Genomic DNA, 22,867 nt, shown 5'->3' on the forward strand with positions numbered 1-22,867 from the left:
AAAAAAAAAATCAAATCATGCTTTTTTGGAAGTAACCTTATAATTAATAATTGCAAAATATTAAAATGTGAAATGCAAAGGCTAGAGTACCGTACACAAGATGGCTCAACTGGTCACTGATTGAAGACAATTAATGATCATTGTTTTCTTTCAAATTTAGAGGCGAACAAGTTAATGCTATTTTTATTGCATAGTCTGATAGCAAAATTTTAATCCACAGAGCAGAAACAAGTAAAGTACCCTACCACATTGCCAACAAAAAGGCCTTACATAGGTAAACGAACTGTTACTAAATTTTTGGTTTATTATAAGTATTCAAAGTTTTTTACACTAATATGAGTCAACAACTGATAAGTTAACAGAGACACAACAGTTACAATAATTCTGAAACCAATGACGACAAAACAACTGAATGATTCAACCTCCAATTGATCCAATCATCAATCACAAAACAACCCGTCAGTTAGTGACAAAAATAATTTTTCACCTTGTGACAAAAAAAAAACTCAGTTCAATTGAATGCATGACGAGTAAAGTTCAGTCGTTTTGTCGGTGTTGAATTCAAAATGATCTGTTTGTTCAGGTTGGCAGTATTTGGTTGAAAATGTAATCGTTGTCGCTCATTTGTTGTGCCATTCAAGCCCATCAAGTTTGAATACAATTAGCGGTCAATCACTGTAAACATTAACTACAAGCTTAATTATTTATGTGACATGGTGGATTTATAAATTGTGTGTTTTTAAAGTTGCTAACAATAAAAACATGCTCGTTTCTCTAAATCTACGTGCACTTTATGCAAAGAGATGTACAAACTTGGAATTTTCGCCGAACCACAGCAAATTGAACTTACAATAGACTGACAAGTTTAATTGACAGCCGTAACATTGCAGTGAAGCTAATCGACCCGTTTCATGTATCAGACTTAAAGGAGCTACGTCACGGACAACCCATCTTGAAAAAACTGGCAAGTTTATTCAAGTTTATCGTTTGTAATCTGTCTTAACTTTCGTCAGTCGGAACCATCCTCGGTTGTTTTCGCATTTTTACTACTCCTGTTGTTGTTCTACATTACCAAAATATTATTTTGAGGTTTTCTTCAATTTGGATATAATAAGAAAAACGACTTAAAATATCGTGACATTGCTCCTTTGAGGCCATCAACTAGTAAACAACATTTCCCTAAACACTCATTACCAACAGTCACCATCACAACTACCCTTGCCATAACAATCACACTTCAAACCATTTACAAAGAACATACTTATACTTACAGTATACGGATGTTTTTGTCTTATCCCACTAGCAAAATGTCATGATTCACCAAGCAACAAGTTTTATGGTGAGGCAGAATCTTGGGAGCCCAATGACTGTACTGTTTGTGTGTGCCGTAATGGCACACCAGAGTGCCTGGCAACAGTATGCCGCCACCCAGACTGTAAAGAACCTTTGTATATTAAGGGTCAGTGTTGTCCTGTGTGCCCATTGGTTGACCCTAGCTCCTCAGGGCATACTGAGGCAGGTAATAATACAAGTCACACATTAATTGTCCATGTGAGATACCTAACTTGCATTCAGAATTTGATACATAGTATAATGTGCTTACCATTGATAGGAAAAACTGACTGTGGTAATGATAAGTAATTTAATTCTAAACTCACTGATCATGACCAATATGAAAACGGGGCACGTTACAGCTACCATATTTTAATTCTGGTTGTACAGTTAAAATATAAAAAAAACTGGTGGAAATGAAAATTGTTTATGAACGGAGAGAAATATAGCCAACATAAATGGTATGTAGTATTTTGTTGGTTTGAAACTCACTAAGATGAAAGGACAGTACCCAAGAACCAGTAACCTCAAAACAGATTGTCCAGTCACAATTAACTCAGATTTGTGGTTACATATTAGAAGCGTTATACTTCCACTTTTTACCTTCTTTTGCTGATTTATTAATTGTTACTGATTTCAGTCATCTGTATTTTTAGATCTCATCAAAGCTTTTGCAGAAAACAAGCTGGACACTGTTTTAGGTTTGTTGTTGTTTTGGTGTCGTTTGTTATGTTTTGGAACGTTCTATGTTGCTCTTTTGTAAGAAGAGAAGCTTAAACTTGCTGCACAAAAAACTTGGTCCTTATGTTGAGAACAGTACAAATTGTTGAACCCACTATAGAGGCTATTCCTAATATCATTCCTTCTCCTCTCACTTGAGTGACTGTTGTATTCATGAGCTGCGGAAAAAATATGATTAAGATGGGTGAGACTGAAACTTGTGGATATGATCGTCAGATACTGTGAACATGGGAAACGTAACTAAAATGACGTTTTCTTACTTTTTAAGTGAGCATTAATCATGGGCAGAAGCAAGATGTGTGCCGTGACATTCGTTCAGGCCAGTATTACCTGGTGGGTCAGAGTTGGCAGTTGGACCAGTGTACAACATGTTACTGTGGTAAAAGTGGCAAGGCAGCATGTGCAGTGCAGATGTGCGAGAGAGATCCTCAGTGCAAGGATCTTCTTCGCGATAACAGTCAGTGCTGTCCTAAGTGTGGGGATGAGAACGGTAGACACTTCATTTATTTTCGTTACTGGTGTTTCTGGGAAATTCTTTATCAGATGTTACAATGTCCATGGAAACATAATTTTTTTTTCTAAAACGTAGACTAATGATTGCTTGTGGCTATTGTTTCTAAAAATCTCTATTCGTCTATGATTACTCTATTCACTGCAAAACTATATCTGTTATATGTCCTGCAGGTTTATCATAAAGGCAACCAGAAATATATGGTCCCAGTTGTATTTTTATGTACATGGCTGTCCATTCCGATTAAAGTATGAAAAGTTTTTTTGCTTATAATTTAGTTGTGAAATCAACCAGCAAGTGTTACGACACAGTGACAGAAAAATATTACAGGGAGGCTGAAATGTGGCAGAGAGATGAGTGTACCTCTTGTTATTGTGGAAATGATCGCAAACCTGAATGCACTGAGACTAACTGTCCACCAGTGTTTTGTGAAGCACCTATTAAGATCAAACAGCGCTGTTGTCCTGTTTGTCCAGATACCATTCAGCAAGGTAAGTGCAACAAATCTCCTATCGATAGAAAGTAAATTAAAGCAGCATCATACCATTTTCAATGATTTTTATACTATCTTTGCTGCAGTCTCAATGCATGTTATTATCCGCTAATTGATAAGGCCCACAGGATACATTGTGTTGCATTAATAGTGTCATAATATACGATAAATATATAAATATCACTATGAAGAAACTATCCGCTCAATTATTTCCCAGACTTATCAGTACGTAAGTCCAATGGACAACATCGTTAACAGGAAACAGACTTTCAAATTTATCTTATCCAGTTATGTATCTAATAAATTTTGCAGACAGCTAACTAAAGCGCTTATCATGTCAGGTTGTATGTATGATGGGCAGAAGTTTCTCCATGGTGACTTGAAATTGCTGCAGGATCAGTGCACATTGTGGTGAGTGTTTGTTTTAAGTCCAATCGTACCTTCATTTTTACCACTCTTTGCAGTCTGATCTTTGTCTATTTTCACACACAGTAACTGGAAATCAAACCTAGGTAATGCCACGTCATAGGAATAGGCTGAACAGATTTAGTGAGGTCTCTAACCTCATACTTGAAACACTTAGATCATCTTGGTGTCTTGAAGTGGAGGACATCATTAAGGGTACATACCCTCATCTTGGGACAGATAGTATACCAAAGTTGTGAACAAGCAATTGTTTCTATGTGTGGTTAATACAATATCACTATGAGCAAAATCAATGGGTAGAAAGTAATGACTTATGGATGGAGAAGCCTAGATGTCACTGATAATGAACAAGATAATAAACATTCAAATAAATTAACAGTTGCCTTTACAACATAATTACTACCTGCTAAAGCTCCTCCAGCGGATAACCTAATTCCTGCTTAAGCTATCTCTCAAGCGTTTGCTGACTTTTGCCATCTGAAAGACCCCTTAAAGAAACAAAAACGCGAGGGCATCTTTGCACCAAGCACTCTTGGCTTAACTACAAGCTTGGCAAGAAGGTTCACCTGATTGAAACATTGTCCCAAAGTAGAGTGAATTGGATAGCCTCCTTTAGAAGGTCGTCCCTCTGGGCTGCCCCCTTTTCGACTTGCCTCGCTTGATCAGCTTGTCCACAAAGCAGGAGACTCAACTGTAAATATTAAGTACCTAGGCTGGTGATACAAATTCCTCAAATTGTGGAATGGCTGTAGTTTATTTTAATATACCCAATGGGCCCCCTCTCTCTTATTTTGTTGGTATCGTCATATGCTTCAGGGTCTCAATTCCACTGGTTTCCAAGAGCTAATGGCTTCATCTCAGGCCACCACAGATAACCAAAGTGTACCCTTGTCCTACAAGAGTTTGTATGGAACTGAAATTCAACTTTCCTTCGAAACGTTGTCAATTAAGTGAACGAAATTGTTAAAACCTTGCCTGCTGTCTTGTGCACTGTGGTTTGTTCACTTCTGGGTTGAACAGTTGAGCCTGCTACAGTTGAGCCTAATGTGTTGAGCCTACTGTGGCATATTTAAGAGACAAGCTCCTCCAACTCCTTCAGGACTTGGACCTGCTTTAACCCTTCCTAACTCTACCCAACCTCCCTCCACCACTGAACTATGAATGTTTATCTATTCCATCAGCTATCTTGTGTTTTGAAACACATCAATTGCTTTGTTGTCTTGAAACACGTCCGAGTTACAATGTATATGGCAAGATTATGTCAGCACCAAAGACCTTCTAGAAAGAGCTGACTTGAAACCACTGACTGAAGAAGTAAAACGCAGAAGATGGAAGCTGATCGGCCATAAACTACGGCAAGATCACACAGATGACGATCTGGGCACCCGAGAGTAGAAGAAGAGGAGGACAACAAAAGACCACCTGGAGGCGCACAGTACAGAGAAAACAACGAAATGGGTTGGAAATCTTGGTCTGAGGTTCAAAGAGTAGCAGCAGACCAAAAAAGAATGGAGGCGCCCTGTGGAGCCTTATGTGACACTTACTTACCAGGGAGTGCCATAAAGTTACACCGGAGCCGGTATATGTGCCCGCCGGTAATTTCTTGGCCAGCTACCAATACCTCCAAGGCTTTATCCAGGCTCCCTTTTCCTCCATGGCTTGTCGAACAGATGGCAGATGTTAAACATATTCCCTTCAACTCATTAACTGACCGCAAAAAAAAATATAAAAAAATCTGTCGAACGTCCCTAAACTACGACAAACTATGATCAAGTACAACTTGTTGGACAAATATTCTCATGTGTCCTGGGCTGCAGATTGAGGTCTGGTAATCCCCTCTTTACTGGGTACCAGTCCTTACCACCTGGTTTTGAATAGGCCATATTGCATGATAACGTCAGCTCAAAATTCACCACCAAGCCTCGTTTACGAAAATTATTCGCAACCTTTTGCCACCTTCATGCAGTTTTCACGAGGGCATTCTTTTCATCTTTGCTGCTTTGGGAATTCGTTAATGATAATATTTACAAGTTTGCACTTCGAAAGCGAGGCTTGGTGGTGAAACTAGCCAGCTGGTCGACGTAAACATGCATAAGGGCTATTAAGAAGATATAAAAATTAATGTAAATACTGCTATATTTGTTTTCACTTATGGTAACCTGACATTTTCTGTGTTTTGCAGTAAATGTGACAATGGAGATTGGCATTGTGCCAGAGACAGCTGTTTGGGTTCTGAGGGTGAGTCATTAAAGATGATTTCCAGTCCGTACTGCGCAATCTCCGCCTGCAATGTTTGCGAGTCTCACAAACAGAAGAATGCTTACTAGCAAAAATAAAAGTTCCGGGACAAAACTTACCTTTTTTCGACGTTTTTGCTTGTTTACAAGCTAAAAACGTAGAATAGGGGTTAGTGGACAAAATTTGGAACCACATATTTGTAAACTCTCAAGGGACTTTTTTAATTTATCAAGGGACTGTTTTTATTTCTCAAGGGATTACTTTCCGCTGTGGGTGATCACTTGCGATCGAGTGACTTGTCACATTTACAAACGTTATATAACAATTTTAAGATGTCAGCTTTCTTATCTCAACGCACGTGTGTCTGAAAGGCGATCTATAAAAAGCGTCGCACAAACAATGGATTGCGTAACTAAAATACGAATAAATAATCACTAGCACTTACATCGTTTAAAAATTACAAACGTCAAAAATAAACCATACCAAAAAACTCGCTCTTTTCAAAGATATTATTGAAGTTAAAACAAATGCAAGAGATGGGGGCTTCTTTTAGCTTAGGAGCGGTTAAAAATTAGGCCAAATTTGGTCGCTACATGCAAGCGCCATTCTATTTCGTCACCAGCCTAGGTCGTTAGGGACGTGACCTCGCGTTGACAGGGAATGACAGCAATGTTGCATGAATCGGCTTTATAACATGCGATCGTATCTACGCAGTTCGAGTGGAATTTCAGTCAAAGACAGCAAAATTCTTTCGTATTTCATCTTCAAATATAATTCGAAAGCATTCACTGTATATATGGCTTTTGTTTAATCCTGGGTCTTGATATCCGACCCTCGCAGAGCCTAGACAAAACGCAGCTTGAGTGTAACGATTTGTTTACGCCCCAATTATATGCGCAATGTTTTCTCCGACAGTAGTCGGAAATATCCGTATTTTTTTTCGTGCTTTTTCGTGGAGCAATCGTAACGATACGGCCTTCAACACATTGAACAGCGGTCTACCCGGCTATAACAATTCAAATATGGCGTCGCAAAAACAAAGCGTCGAACGCATATTTTGCTGTTTCATTTGCTAATTTCGCTGCCGTAATTGACTGCCTCGAAAGGTCCTTGCAATTTTAAAGTATAGAATTGTCAGATCTCGGTGAAATTTGCACTGTTTATTTGTGTAATGTTAAGGAATATGTGTATAAATACCCGGCGCGGACGAGCCATTGTTGACAAAATTATATGGCTGCATTTCCTCCGCGAAGATAGGAAATTGTTAAACTAAACTTCAAAGAAACTGTAATGATAAGTTCGAAGAACAATGCACAGGATAAACCTTCGACTCATACTTCATGCAAAAACGTCGATATCTCGAAGAGACTTTGATTCTTCTTTATTAACGCCAGATATCCTTGCAAAACAATAATAACGAGTAAAAGAAGCTCGAAGGTATTTCAAACGGACGTTTTAGCTCATCGTGAATCCTTGAACGAAACGATCCGTAATGGCGAACTAAAAAACTTCATGTAACGTTTCAACGAATTCAAAACAAAAATGAAAACAAACCCTGAGTCTGCGCAGTACGGACTGGAAATCATCTTTAAATCATGTTTCACATTATCAGTTAGAAAAATTTCCTCGGAGCGGTTTCAGAGCCACCTTAAATATTATACCGAATGTTCAGTTTATTTAGAAGCCGCCGAAAGTAATGAAAGCATTAAGCTAAAGACGATACCTCTCCCTCAGGCCTCATGAGGAGATGGTAACGTCAAATTCCACTCCTCAGTCATGCTTGTAATAACCTGAATAACCAACCGTTATACAATCAGGCAGCTTTCAGCATTCCAGACAATATCTTGATTATGCATACTGATAGCTTCAACTAGAGTCAGTATTTATGAGTGGTGCAACATTTTAAGGCGCTAAAACGTTTTTTGTTTCCTTGTTTCAGTACATGAAGATAGACGGCTGAGCTAATGTGATGCGTTTAAGACAAAACGAGTTAAAGGAAGAAATAAGAAAGTAAACAGTCGATAGCTAAATCCTGGGATGCCTAGTTTAACAAATAGGCCTGAAAGTGCCATTAAATATCCATTATTTCACGAAAAATAAAATTAGATGATTTTGCATATTATGTTAACTACTATTTAGTGGGAAAGCAAACATTGTTGATGAAATGCATGTTAAAACACCTGACAGTATGTATATAGGCATTTGGAAAAACGTTTTTAGACTGTCATGGTGCTGTGAATTGAACTTTTAAAGTAGACATCATTTTATGTAAGCTAAAACACAAAAGACACAGCAAAACACCTTAACATACACATGTCTTGGGTAAGTCAAGGGTCTTCGTACTTTCTATAGTAAGGATTGATGTCATTTATTTACCTTTGCCTTATTATTTTGATTTTTTATATTTACTACTCGTAGCTTGTGGGTGATTAGTCAATTAAATCTGTAATATTTGTTTGAGTTTGCTATTAGTTGAAATTGTATGCTGATTTTTTCAAGACAAGAGATACAAAAAGGACCCTGAAGCTAAAATCAAATTGATACATAAAAATCTCTTCCCAGCCATATATAGTTGTCAGAACGTTTAACTGAGATACAAAAGTTAAATTGACCAAAGACATCACCGTGATTTCCATGAACTATGATGAGCTTATAGTGACACAAGTTTCAAACTTTAAACTAGTGGATTTTAAACAGTTAATTTTATTAGTGTACAAACACAACTGTCAGTTCTTTTGCACTTTAAATGTAATGACTTGGGGTTAATAGTGCAGAAAACAAATGCTATAAATTCAGTAACATAGTTAGCAGCTGTTGTATCATAGGGAAATGTGAGCTACCAAAATGAAATAACACTCACAAACGTTAGACCTGCATGTGTGTATCTCCATGTAGTGCTACTTTAGACTTACACATCCAATGTAAGCAGTTACGGCTTAGGATTACCTAGCATTACTTCACATGTAAATTTAAACACTTTTATTTAGTAGCATCATTTAACACAAAGCCTGGAAGGTATTTACATCTGGTGCCATCTATTTCGTTTTAAAATGAGCATATAAAGTTGGCCAAAGAACTATGGATAGGGGAAATGTACTACACTACGTTAACCTTTATATACCATAAAAGCCCTATAACTTTGGTGATTTTATACGTCAGAAAACATTATTTTGAAATTCTCTTCACTTTACTGAAAATACTGGAACCAGTATTGCGATCGGTAGAAGACACTTTAACAAAGTTTTTTAAGCCGATCTGTTTTTTCTTGTCTAACTTTTTCACTACTTCTGATGAAGGTGAACAGATGTCACCGAAAATTTAGACAGAAAAAAAAAACAGATCGGCTTAAAAAGCTTTGTCCCTTCAGTTGTATGTCACGAAAATGACGTAAAATACTGCCATAATCCTTTAAAGGAGAGGTCATCTGATAATCGGTTTGTGTTATATGTATTTTAGTGTTAAAAACGGATGCTACTTTTTTCAAATGAGTACGTTCTGAATAAAGAAGTCAGTAAATAAAAAGAAACAGTGTTCAAAATATGATTGGCTTGTTTGTTATTTGTATCGTTTGCATCGTAAGTGCCAGGTTACAAGCTGTTAATGACACAGTCTATCCGGACTGGGGCAAATTTTGTCAAAACGAACAAAACTTCAAAGGGGCTGTTGTCCTGCCTCTAGGCAATCGTGACAATCCGCATTCTCATGCCCCTTGTAATAAGGAAATAAAATAACTTTTTGAGGGAATATTATTTATTTGCGCCCGCGTAGTGTCATTTGCGGCCGTTGCGCTTCGCAAATGACACTATAAGGGAACAAATAAACAATATTTTATTATCATAATTATTAATATACTTAGCAAATAAAGAAGCCTAAGCCATGTTTTATTTATGGTTAGAGACTGTTGTGAGTGTTTTGTTGACAAATACACGCACGCGCTGGTTGCATAATGAACGAGAAATTTTCAATAAGAACAAGGTTAGTAACAAATAATAACACTAAGGAGAAAACAGAAGAGAACAAGGTTAGTAACAAATAACAACACTAAGGAGAAAACAGAAGAGAACAAGGTTAGTAACAAATAACACTCCGCCAGGAATTTACCGCCATTTTAATTCCTCGCGAAGCGAGGCCGAAGGTCGAGCGTAGCGGGGTGTATAATTTTGTCCCTCAAAGGGCTCAGGCGGGATGAAATCTCGTGTGGAGTTTACGGTCATATATATATATTTATTTATTTGTGAGCTTGGTGTGTGGCGGAAATGACGTCACACGGCCGCCGCGCGCTGGTGGCATAATGGTAAGGCGTCGAACTTGAAATCAGATCTTCGGGACTGAGGGCGCGGGTTCGAATCCGGCTAGGGTTTTTTTTTTTTTTTTTTTTTTTTTTTTTTTCCCTTATTTTTTTTTGTGGGTTCGAATCCTGAGCCTTTCATTTTTATCGTTTATCTTTTCGGATTAAAATAACACTGATTTCCACATAATACTCCCTGAAAAAGGTATTCAGGCTATAAACCTTTCATCGCCATCAGGGGCGCGCGGGCGGAGGGTTCGAATCCTCCTGCCGTTCGTTCTTCTTTTTTTTAATGCCCTCAAATAAATGTCCAAAATGCGACTATCCAATAATTTGTCGATGATTTTGAAAATAGCCTGCGCTTCCCAACGCTTTATACCTCTTTACGAACCTGAAAGAGCCGCCATCTTCAAAGCGGAGTAGACCCTGGGAACGAGGGTGTCGCGGCCATGCCCGTTACTAATTTTTAACAAATATATCTTCCTGCCTACTGTGGAAAATTGAATATGTACAATGTTCAACTTCAAATAATCCACTCCTTATTTATAACACCACCCCCCCCCCCCCCCGCCTCCCCAACCCAGAGCTTCGCGAGGCCCTGCGAGTCACGTATTACTAGTAACAAAACAAATGAACAGGAAAACCAATCAGTCTGAAAATGAAACTAACAAGTACACAGACAAGAATCGACAACATGGTTATAGATTTTGTTCGGTGGATGTTTGTCAGCAAAGTAAAACTGCTTCGGCTTAGGGAGACAGCCATCATAAGCAGTTACATTACGCACCGGAACAGCTGCAAGCACTTTTTACTGTTTGTGCTTTTTTCACGTGTAACTATGGTATTGTTAGATTGTTATGGCGCGTACAAGCTTGGGTATTGAATACTTTTACAAGTTCCGGTTTTCAACCATGAGATTATATCGATGAGTATTCAATGCAATCAATGACTAATCGATGCAATCGATGACTGATCGATGCAGTCGATGACCTCATTGATCATCGGCAATAATCAATGACTAATCAACTGATTACCTATCGATTACCTATTGATTACTCATTGATTTTATTGATGTCATCGATTAGTTATGCCTGGTAATGTGCAATGTTTACAAACCTTTTGTTTACTTGTTTCTAATCACTGTCAGAAGTTGTTGATAGTATTTTACCTCTACTGTTGATAAGTTTTCACTGAAATAAATATCCCAAATCAGGAATTATTTCCAATTTTGCAAACTGTTTTTATTTCTGAGTCAGGTATTTTTTGTATTTATTCCTAAGAATATAAACAAATTAAGAAATGGATTATTAACAAAGAGTTATTTTTAGGTAAAGTTATTGGCTAAGTTAAATAAGGTTTCAATAATTATTTTCTCACAGGTGAAGAGCTATCCCAGTAAACATGGATAATTTGTGAAACAATCTACAAGAAAGCCCTCAGTTAAAAGAAAGCACAGAGAAACATCCACTCAATCAATCAATCAATCAATCAATCAATCAATCAATCAACATAAGAAAACACAATGTAAAAGCAAACAAGAAAACATAATGTTAAAGCAAAGAGAAAATCATTTTTTTCCATTAACCAGGAGTATTATTGCACCTTTTATGACCTGATGGATAATCCGATTGAGCTGCAAAGAAAATAATGCATAATTGAAATGAAACCGGTTAGTGACAAGCAAAGTTAGGGTTCCACCTCAAAGCAGGGTGGTTTAATGTTCCCTCAGTGATAGCCCAGCATAAATCATTCCCCCAGAAGAGTTTAGAATTCAACTCTTTTATCCCCATAATTTAGCAACACATATACACTGTATTCTCAACTTATTGGTCTCCATGCATTTGTCAATTCTAGCTGGAAAAATTTGGTTGAGGGCAAATTTTAATGACTGTTAACTTTGTTTTCATTGCCTTTTATGCATTGACTTAGTGAAATTTTGGGGCTGATTATTCTCAGACAGTAAAGGGTTATCCACTAATGGGACTTTTACATTGAAACCAAAAAATTTGTCAACCTTTTTTTTTTTGTCTGAAACAATATTTCTGAATGTTTTTTTTTTTTAATGAAATGGGGAGCTATAAGAATCTAGTTCCTACATGCAGTATTGAAAACATTGACGTTTTGTTTAAGATGAATTATTCTTTCAATAATGACAATAAAGTAAATTGTTCTTGAAGGATGAGTGAACATTTATGTTATATGTGAGCCTGGGCCCTGTGACTTCTGCTGGTAAACAATTTCAAACATTGATAGAGCTTTGACAAGTTTTCAAAAGTTTTTATTTTCACTTTACTCTCTGAATTAAAATAAGTTATGTGGATATGACAAGGGGAGTTTTGTGTAGATGTACTTAGAACTTTAATCATGAAGCTGGGTGGAACTCTGCTACATTACGGACAAGCATAGTCTCCATATGAAACTCAACCATCATTGAGGTAGCCAGTAGGGGAGTTTCTATTGTTGCACCCTCCTGATCCATGTCTCAGGGGTGAAATGTCTCTTGTCAAGAATTAAGTGTTTAAAAGAAACTGAGTCATTTGATGATTTCTCTCCAAAATAAACAACCAGAATAAGGCAAGGATAAAAGTTGAATACATTTGTCCCTGGACATGTAAATAATAGCAATGATTCAACTTAACTTTAATCATTTCCTCAGGTAATGTTTCAAAATAAAATTTTAGAGTTGCAAGCTTTTTTGCCAGTAAATTGCATCCTCCTCATTCTGCTGCAACACATAAGCCTTATCATCGTGTTTGGGTGGGTACTGTTTTATTATAGCATTAGGAACTGTAAAAAGGGTTTTATAGAAACATCTGCATCAACTAATTTAACAATGATTTCAAAACTTAATAGCTGATGCAGTCATTTCACTTGTAAAAACTTTTTAGCTCTTTAATAATCGCCCTTTGCTTGTGGTATTTTCATTTCTTGAGTAGAAGATTCTCTGTGCCTTCTTTTAACTGGGGGACTCCTTTTAGGTTGTATCACAATCCATGTTTACTGGGATGGCTCTTCACCTATAAGGTAATATTGAAACCTCAATTAGCTCTATAACTTTACCACAAAAAACTCTTTGTAAGTAATCAATTTCTTAATTTGTTAATTTTCTAATAAAAATTAAAAAAAAATCTACCTGACAAAAAAAAACTAAATAAAGAGTTTGCAAAATTGTAAATGATTTGTGATATTTATTTCAGTGAAAACCTATCAACAGTAGAACATTATTTGAGGTAAAATACTATCAACAACTTCTGACAGTGATTAGAAACAAGTAAACAAACAATCCCACCGGCTTGCTCAGGAGTTTTGTGCATATCTCCGGCTTTGCTGCAATGATCTGAGCAAAGAACAGTTGCTTTTAGTTTAAAGAAGAAGAAATTGTCCTCACCATGCTGAAGTTTTATCAGATTATAAACCTTGGATTTCTTCTCTGGACCTCCGTGGGAAACCAAAATAACTGACGACCCGTGAGAAGCTCGCTCACATTTTTTACAACCAAAAGCGATCCAATGTTTTCCTTACATCTTAGATGATCACGAAGGAGTATTATTAGAATTGAAACTTTCCCTCATTTTCCGAAAAACGGGAAAAACGACCACAATCTACCGTACGCGTAGTGGCGGCCATGTTTTTTGATGAGTGACCGCTCCTTTTGCTTTTTAAGCAAAACCGCTGACAAGTATGTTTGAGAGCTCAGTGAGTTGAATTTCGCAAAACTTGAGGGACCAAATTCCGGCAAATTTGGCTTCCTGAATTCTGCTCAAATTGAGCACCCAGAATTTTCCAAATGGGGGCATTCTAAATTCGGCATAACCATATTTGATGGAACTTGATGCGAAATTTCACAAAATGTGCCTTTTGCGGAAGAGAAAGGACTAAAGCGAAATGACAGCTGCTACAATAAAAAGAAGAACACTACTTTAAAATGAAAAAACAATTATGGCGGGGATAACCCCTCATAGTCTCGTTCCCGGCGACTTAGGATGTGCCATCACCTGTGAAGCTTGTTCGACTCCAAGCCTCCTCTGCTCACTCGCATAGCGTGAATTGCCTGGGGACGGGGCTGGATGGCGTGTTCTGAAAGACCTTTTTCAGCCTATTTTGTTATTCTTTCAGTTGTGTTCATGCAAATTGCACTTCAAGGCCCGTTTCAGGTTCAAATAGTCTTTGTTCTTTGCACTTGCTAACGAGACTTGGAGAGCAATTCGCATGAAAACAAAATAATAACAAATAGGCTTAAAAAGGTCTATTACGATTGCTGATCGAACCCAATACTACCCAGGATAACTTTACCCCAGTATATTCCACATCATATAACAAAGGCCTCGGTAAAACGAACGATATTCTTTGCCCCAGTAATAGTAAAATATATGGAAAGAAATCCCGATACAGCGAACACCCGTTGTGGCGAACATATTGTTAGGGGAGGTTCTTTAATGTTTTAAACGGAAATTTACTGTTTAATTTTTTTTATTTAAACAGGACCTCTACGTTTAAGAAATAACAAAAAATTATTTCAGAAACCAATACAAATTCGGTACTTTAAACAAACAGTAACATACGTTTAAACAAACTGCATTTGTTTATATATTTTGTAACGTTTTGTTAATTAATTAATTACACAAGAGTATGTATATTATTTATGCTTGCAAGAGCCACTTGAAGGCATCTCTGTCAACCTTGCTTATTATTTATTTATTTATTTATTTTACTGTACGGTTGTAGTTTTTAATATGATAATGTAAACGCTCGCGTGATGCCCTCTCCTGATTATACTGTGTTTGTGTTAGCTGAGATTAGTTAACATAATCGTTTCAGTGTGATTAGAGTATGATTTAAGTAAATAATGATCAAAGTTTCGCTGTGAGACTAAAATTTTGTACAAAGAAAAGTTAATTTCTTTTTACTTCAAATTGTGTTTCAACTACCAGAAAGTTAGGTGTTGCTGTGTAGCTTTCTAGACGAAATATAGCGCCTAGACGCGTATATTCTTATTCTATCTTTACAACTGCACAAACTGAGTTTAGTAAGCTGAAGACTTGGCCTTACGCTAGCTTTATTCAACCTTATTTGAGTCTGTAAATACTTCACCTAAATTTATGCAAGCCACCTCTGGGCTTAGATTTAGTTTTACTTTAGTGCATTCTCCAGCTGAACTTATTCACTCTACTTTGAGGTCGTTTCATTAAAACGTTAACGATGCAAACAGGTTTATCAGTCGTTGGTATAAATAGTATAATTGGAGTGATGTTATGATTATAAGTCGATTTACGTTTTAGAGAGAAGATAAAAAGTGTGAAGTCCAAGGTCTCTGTGTCTCTATTTTGGTTGCTGAAGATACGTTGATACCATGGGACCATAACAAGTTTCTCTCCCGCAGCAAAGCGAGTTGCTCAGAGCTGATTATTCCCAGTGGAGTTCCCAGTCGAGTCAAGCGCGACAAGTTTCCCAGTTAGAGCTCAGAACGACATAACACGCTGTCTCAGTATTTTTCCAGTCCCACGGCCCTTTGTCATCCACTGTAATGATAAGAAATTTTATTAAAAAGATAGATTTCCGGCATTTTACACCTAGCTGTTCGTCTAGCACTTGTACTGCCTGTACTGTATTCGTATATTTGCTTATTTATCGTATGTATCTGTATGTAGCCGTATGTGACCTGTATTTTTCTTGTATGCTCTTATGTGCGTGAAGTACTCTTGTGGTGTTTTTTTTTTTGTCGTGAAAAATTATAATAGAAACAACAATCATAGTCCAAAACAATCTAATACGAAATCCCCCCCCTTTAGTATAAACTTTACAATTGTTTTGTAATGTACATTTATTACATTATACAGAATCTGGTCACGGGGTCTATAAGCTTTATCGTTTTAAAGACGGTTTAAACACAGTCAGTTACAATCAATAACCAAGCCCCTATTGTAGCTTGGATAGCGCTATTCACCGGATAAATCGCTAACCAGTTAATAGCATGTTTGGTTTTGCCAACAGTTATCCATGCCATGCCCGCTCGTTAGTAATTAATTCGGTGGATTTATCCACCCTTTGAACAACTGGACTTAGCATGACTCATAATTTCAAGGCTTCTCTCAGACGTCTCCGGACAGTAGACATTCAACACAACACCGGCACAGTCTATTAAACACATCATAGTCTTTGATCTAGTTCAAACTCTAACGGTATAATTCAACTAAAAACGTGTGTCACAGACATTTTGCTCCGGCTCCATTTTCCCTTGAGCAGGATGAACCTGTTTGTTTGTGTCATCTGTTGTCCTTTCTTGTGGCTGGAGGGGAATGGCATTTACATCGTTTTGTTGATCTAAGCTGCTTTGTTGATTGTTATCAGAATGTTCGTTGTTGTTGGGTTGATCATTAGAACTTTGTTTCGGGATATTGGAGTTGTTCTCATTGTTATCTTGGTCAGCAGGCTTTTGCTGAGGTGACACTGCGGTCTTCTTGTTGCTGAGATGTAAATTTAAAGAGCTCGTTGACTTGGATGTCGACAAAGTGAACATGCGTTTCACCCGAGTGGACGCCCGGCGTGCATTAATCTTGATCTGTAAGAGAAGAAACACAGTTTGTTTTTTCTATGGTCGTTTTTTATTTAAGCAAAAGGTCACGCACATCTGTTACCCTTGTACTGATAAACCATGCACGTTAAATAGTTACGCAAAAGAGAGAAACAGGTTTTAGTTGTACTGACACAAGTTAACTGCAAAACACTTACATCATCATCAAAGCAGTATTGAGCAATCAAGAAATACAATCCCTGAAAAACACCAAAAAATAGAAATAAAGTGAGATCAGATAATCACAATCAAGGTGCTACTAGTTTAATAAACAAAGTCAACCCAAAAAACTAGTATCCATGGCGACGCTTAAAATGATGATTAGACAGTACAAACGTCTTTATGCCGAGATTATTTATATTTGGCAACAAAAATTATGATTTTCCTCGGTTAACCACTGTAAATGACATGCATAGAAATAATGCGTCAGGAACTGCAAATTAAGGGCCCATTACAGTATCTCGTTGCCAAGCTACGCGGTTGCCACGCAAGTGCAATTTTATTTCCGGTTTTTTCGCATTAGCGGCTAAATTTTACGCGAGTTTAGTTCCCTTTTGTTGATTCTGAATCATATTCCTATCACGGAAATTTGTTCTGCAGTAAAAGCAAACTGGGTAAATGGAAATAAAAAACGTTTTTCATACTAAATGATTGCAAAACATATACGAAGCCCGAAGCAAGTATCCGAAACCGCCGAAATATTTTTAACAGCAGTGCCGATGCATTAGAAAACATGCGAATGTGCGGCGCTGCCGTGTTTTCATCGGTTTAGCATTTAGCTCACTGAAGAAATCTGTGAAAGCCACGGGCAAAAATTAAAGCATTGTCATCTGAACTAAACCAGGCTCATGGCAAAAACAGCGATTCATTTCGTCCGCGAAACGAAGATAAGATAGTTTTTACGCAGTTACCGAATAAATATTTAGGAATGAACTCGATTTATCTGCCGTAAATTGCTTACAGAAACTGCTAAAATGATTAGTACAGCAGTCCTACCACATGACAAATTCACAAAGGTACAAAACTGCGAAAAGTAAACTATATAAAACACCTGTATAAAAACATTTCAGCTCACAAACGTTAACTATTTATTCAACCGAACTACGAATTGTAGCCTTCTTGCTCAAAGCATAATAACGCTGTTTACGCTAATTCGCAAATTACGAACCGAAACTAAAGAAACTCACACTAAATTCAATTTAATACTTACGACCGACTCTGTTTACATTTGTCATTGCCAGTTCATGTTAGTTGAGCGACAGTAAACGTCGTTAAAGCTTTACGAATACAAGCAAGTAGTGAAGTTTGCCGTGTCCAAAAATTATAGTTTTTGAAGCGTACGTGAGCGTGAGGAAAGCCAACTTAGTGCGGCAATGTCAATTACGATGATTTCAACCAATCAGTCACCGTAAAATTTTACTTCCGGTACGGACGAAAATGCGTACTTTTCTCGGAACGAAAAAAGCATACCTTCTGTTTTTTGCAGTAAATCGAAAGAAAATACAATTTTCTTGAAACGTAAGCATGCGTTTTTGGAAAATCAAAACAACGTAAAAGTTGTGGTCAAAAAGGTGGTCAACAGAACGCATTTTCCGTCCTAATTTTTCAAGTTTTTGTGCTTACGAAAAACGCATGCTTGCATTTTTTAAGGTCAACGTAAGGATTGAAATAATACTACAAACTATGAATAAAACCGTAAGTTTCTTACGAAAAACTCAGTTTTTTGTTCTGGGTCACGTGACATCAGACGTGCCCCGATGACGTCATCAACTGGCTTGTACTCGCACTTTAAAACTACTGTCTAAATTTGGTTAAATAAAATCAAAGATATATCAAGTTATAGCCAATTGAATTTTCCCTAGCAACGGCCCCAAAGGATACTGTAATGGGCCCTTAACCTGCTCAATAAAAAAAACTCCATTTACCGGCTTACAGGTTCCTAGGTATTACTTGTCTGTAAAACAGAGTTTTATATAAATATGTCACGGTTACATCGTAATTAACCGTAATTAACTTCAATACCTGCAAAGAGTTAATAACAGCGAACAGATACTGAAACACAAGAGACTCGCTGTGTATGGAGATGTATCCCAGGATCCATGTTAAACCCAATAACGGGACTAGGATCACCAGTGTTTTAAACGCCGCTCTACAGAACAAAACAGCAAGAAGTATTAAAGGATACTGACTAGTATATTTTAATTAGCAGTTATTGAATGAGGAATGTTGTTGTCAAGACCGCGGAATGTGCTATCTGCTACGTTTCTGCCCTGTAGGCTCTGTATATTTTTGGGTACGGGCGGGTGTGCCGAGACTTTGGCCAACCATTACCCTATGCCAGACCAAGTTCAGCTGATTTTTCAACCTTATACTAGACTAGACACCGAAAATCCCTACCCTGTCCCAGACTTGCTTCTTTACAGAACTGTATCACTATTAGTGTTTTTAATGGAAAACTACCTGTCAACAACGTTGCCTCGATGATTTTATTTACGACTAAGAAAACTTCTTCCTCTTCCGAGTTTCTATTCCTATTCTGTACTTATTACTTCATACCACTGATCCTGAGTTTCACGGCAAATGACACCCTATTCTAGACCAAAACTCTCTGATTTCTATACCCTATCCCAGACTAAACTGCCAAGAGCTGCTTGGGGATGATAACACAGGACCTCTATATTTCTCTCCAGCACCTCATACAATAACTGATTTATTATACAACATGAAGTTTACCCGTGATTATTTATTCCGAATTGCACTCAGAATCACTGTGACTACATGTACAAACATTTCCACACAGGGCTCTCTGTTTGGGAGACCCTAGTAGTTTTGCTAGCATTCAGCTAAAGCGGAAAGTGGAAAAGTAAGGAATATTGTTAAGAAGCCCAATCATGTACAAAAATGTAAAAAAATACTGTACCTTATTTCTAGTTCCAGGGCTGATCTTGTGCTAGTTTCCTTGTAGCCAGCCCTTCGTACAACAATCTTGATGGCCACAATCAGAACAGCCAAGTTCACCTTCCAAACAGAAAAGACAGATCATCTAATTGAAGTTTAGGTAGCGACACGAGCCATTATGGCTCATGGTAACGAACAACAACGTAGTCATATAGGTGCATACAAACTAACAGTCATGTCATTTTTTTCCCAAGTCGTGTGTGCGGCGGTAAATATACTCTGCTATTCACCGACATGGCCCTCAAATTAAGGTATAATTTTTGTAGAACAGAACACCATTGGAAAAGTCACATGACATCATCGGCGATTGACCCAAATTTTTTGCTGCGCCTCGTTGATAATTTGTTGTCTGGTTGTTTTGCGTCTCGTCTTAGATTCTCCTGGTATCCCAAACCAGGTATAACTAAGGGTTTATCTAACTAACTTTGTGCAACGTGTTGCCGCAATTTACTAAAAGGAAACATTCTTGTTTTGGAGGAATTAAATGGGGTCTGTGAGATCGATTGGTTTTGTAATGTGGATCAAAACTGTTGTTACGACTTACCGACAATATCAGGGCCACTGGTCCAGCAAATGACCAAATGACCTGGTGAGAAATCCAACAACTGCCGGGAGAACACAAACAGAAAGTCATCAACTTCAACGTTAGTGCGCGTACTAGAAAAGGAGCTTTTGAGCGCTGTATCTGATGCGCGAAGCAAGACAAAATGGCCAAAAAATGTTCACTCCGCCGCCATACTCGTGCGTCGCACTCGCTCAGCTAACGCGCAGCATATCTTCCGCGTAAACCGCTTAACGTTTTAAAAGTTACTAAGGCGGAGAAGAAACAGGGCCTTGTTTTACGGTTCAATACAACGCAAGAATAAGAATTTGTTTCAACTTACAAGTTTTCTCTTAGGTATTGATCGCGGGCAAGAGCTGCTGTTACTGCTACAACGAAAACAGGAAGACCTGATAGGTAAAGAAAACCAACGTTATTTTACTTAAAAGTATAACATTCTTTAGTCTGTGGTGCATATAAAACTTGTTACTCAACAGTCAGGTAGCTCATTCCATTTCAAAAGTATTTTGAAATAACGCTACCACAATTACGTCCAATTTTCTATAAAAAATTGATCTAAGAAAATTCTTTTCGTAGTAATGAACAGATGGTTGGAGACGCAGTGGCTTAATGGTTAGCGTGCTGGACTCGGGATCGAGCGGTCCGGAATTGTTCCCTGGCCAGGATCATTGTGTTGTGTTCTTGGGCAAGATACCTTACTCTCACAGTGCCTCTCTCCATCCAGGTGTATAAATGGGTACCGGCGAACTAATGCTAGGAGTAATCCTGTGATGGACTAGCATCCCATCCAGGGGGGAACAGAAATACTCCTATGGAATGAAAATAACTAGAGTGTACTCACCCCAGGCAAAGAGAGAATAAATTTTCATTCGGCTGGTAACTCGGAAGACCTTCACCATCCCACGCAAGAGATTAATACCTTCCACCATCATCCAGCAAAATGAAGCCAATTGAAAATAATGAAGAAGAACAGCAAACGCGTAACAAACACCCTGAACAAGGAAAACATCACAAGATACAATCATACAACTTAGTATAGAAATGACAGTTTTTCAAAAAATAAGGTGACGTGACGGTACTTAAAATGAAGGCCTTCAAACGCAGAAACCTAAATGAAAAGCTGTCTGTTTGACGTAAACACTTGAGAGTCGAGCTGCTAACACACTCTTCGTTACACATTCATGCCTCGCAGTCGCAGACTACTCAGACTAGTAAGATTAATATATTGGCTTGAAAGCAACATGTCCAACATCAACAGCAAGTAAGATAACATGAGGTGCGCAGGAGGGGTCCCGACGTGAAGATGTGTCCTCACTTGCTGGGAAAAGATGGTTCGGAGGAGAGAGAGAGAGAGAGAGAGGAGGGGGAGGAGTATGCTTGTATCCTTTTTGCTTCGATAAGAGAGAGGTGTACAAAATGCAAATAAAAGAGTTTTTCAACGTACCCTTATCCGAACTCCAGGAAAGCCGACAAGAAAAAAGAAAATCGCGAAGCTCTGGGCTGCTGCAAGGTTCATATGGATACACAATGTCTCTGTTCGTCTCCTGGATAAGATAATGTTTTATGTATGATTTCATTGAGTGTCAATGCTTAAATCAAATGTATTAAACACAGGCACATAACATTACAAAACTCTATTATTATGGTGCATTGTGACGTGTTGCTGGGGCATATGTTGCAATTTTGCCCCTGCTTCATGTCCCCCCATGTGTTGGTACCCTTATGGACAAGTCCACTTTAATGGAAATAGAATAGAAGGCTTAAGTAGTATAATGTTATAGAATCTACTTTAAAACTAGCATACCTTAAAAAATAGAATGAGAACAGCAGGGCGATATAGCAAATGAAGGCGATCAAACATCCAACAATGGAAATGATGGACAAAGCCAGCTCATGTTCCTCAGAAATCACATCATCTTCCTGTCAAAAAAGAAACACAAATGAGTCCTGTCATGTGAAGGTAAATGATAGAGATACGAAAGTGCTCATGAAGGGCGTATCAGTAAAACATATTTTTTATTAAGAAGTAATGGATATATTGTGATATTTCGACTGAACAAAAATAAAATTTTCACGAGCTGATTACGGTCCAGGTAGGAAGATCTCTTTCCTCTGCAAGAAGGTACTCAGTTATCCGATTTCTGTTTAGGCTCGCTAGTTTCGTCGGTTACTCGCTCTTTTCCGAATTGTTGAGCTGGTAGGCTGTAAAATAACATAATTAAAATTGTTTTCGACGCTAGAAGTTGTGGTATAATTTTACCGACGTTTCGGCAATACTGCCTTCATCAGGGTGAGCATGAAACTAAAAGCTACCTAATTTTGGGAACTTTGTTAGGCGGGTCCCTAGCTGTATGACCATGGTATGTGAATCCCTCTGCAATACGGCTGCTGCTGTGTTATCAGTGTCCTCTGGTTCTCTCTTCCCATCCCCAAATCACTGGGTTAAAAAAACTGACCCCTTTATGGGGGGAGGGGAAGCAGAGTGCCATTGTTCTAACCCATCTGCTACTACTCAAGGCAAATTATGGTTAATGTTCTTTATGTTAAGGTTTAACTTACAAAAGCGCCGTGGACATCCATAAGAACAGCAAAGCTTGTCATGTGATTACAGTGACACACTGTGTGTGATGAACTGAACGTGTGAACAACACAGCCTGTTGGTGACCAAGATGGAGGGCTGCAGTCCAAAGAAAAATTCTTATTAATAGGTTTGTTCATGTTTTTCACTCAGATTTTTCTAAGCCGGG

At 37.9% G+C, this 22,867-nt stretch overlaps 2 protein-coding genes across 7 annotated transcripts in view; one reads left to right on the forward strand and one right to left on the reverse strand.

Annotated features, from left to right (window-relative positions):
- LOC144662710 (cysteine-rich motor neuron 1 protein-like) overlaps window positions 1-9,281 on the forward strand; it is a 49,255-nt gene extending 39,974 nt beyond the window's left edge. For all 3 annotated transcript variants that reach the window (XM_078523582.1, XM_078523584.1, XM_078523585.1), the window contains 8 exons: window positions 221-274; window positions 1,304-1,519; window positions 1,989-2,033; window positions 2,342-2,563; window positions 2,863-3,075; window positions 3,419-3,488; window positions 5,686-5,741; window positions 7,681-9,281. In XM_078523582.1, the coding sequence (XP_078379708.1) occupies window positions 221-274; window positions 1,304-1,519; window positions 1,989-2,033; window positions 2,342-2,563; window positions 2,863-3,075; window positions 3,419-3,488; window positions 5,686-5,741; window positions 7,681-7,706 (902 nt within the window). In that variant the 3' untranslated portion in view covers window positions 7,707-9,281. The remainder of the gene's footprint in view (window positions 1-220; window positions 275-1,303; window positions 1,520-1,988; window positions 2,034-2,341; window positions 2,564-2,862; window positions 3,076-3,418; window positions 3,489-5,685; window positions 5,742-7,680) is intronic.
- A 5,064-nt stretch (window positions 9,282-14,345) lies between these two features.
- Window positions 14,346-22,867, reverse strand: part of LOC144662705 (uncharacterized) — a 23,992-nt gene continuing 15,470 nt past the window's right edge. For 2 of the 4 annotated variants that reach the window (XM_078523573.1, XM_078523572.1), the window contains exons 13-23: window positions 22,680-22,797; window positions 21,925-22,040; window positions 21,565-21,664; window positions 20,962-21,112; window positions 20,443-20,509; window positions 20,103-20,163; window positions 19,521-19,618; window positions 18,623-18,749; window positions 16,759-16,800; window positions 16,241-16,588; window positions 14,346-15,548 (exon numbers count right to left, since the gene is read on the reverse strand). In XM_078523573.1, the coding sequence (XP_078379699.1) occupies window positions 15,489-15,548; window positions 16,241-16,588; window positions 16,759-16,800; window positions 18,623-18,749; window positions 19,521-19,618; window positions 20,103-20,163; window positions 20,443-20,509; window positions 20,962-21,112; window positions 21,565-21,664; window positions 21,925-22,040; window positions 22,680-22,797 (1,288 nt within the window). In that variant the 3' untranslated portion in view covers window positions 14,346-15,488. Of the gene's footprint in view, window positions 15,549-15,832; window positions 16,589-16,758; window positions 16,801-18,622; window positions 18,750-19,520; window positions 19,619-20,102; window positions 20,164-20,442; window positions 20,510-20,961; window positions 21,113-21,564; window positions 21,665-21,924; window positions 22,041-22,679; window positions 22,798-22,867 lie in introns of those variants that run through there. The other 2 variants (XM_078523575.1, XM_078523574.1) reach the window with 2 other exon arrangements.

Source organism: Oculina patagonica, chromosome 8 (genome assembly GCF_052425735.1).
Source record: "Oculina patagonica isolate OP01 chromosome 8, crgOcupat, whole genome shotgun sequence".
Classification (NCBI taxonomy): domain Eukaryota; kingdom Metazoa; phylum Cnidaria; class Anthozoa; order Scleractinia; family Oculinidae; genus Oculina; species Oculina patagonica.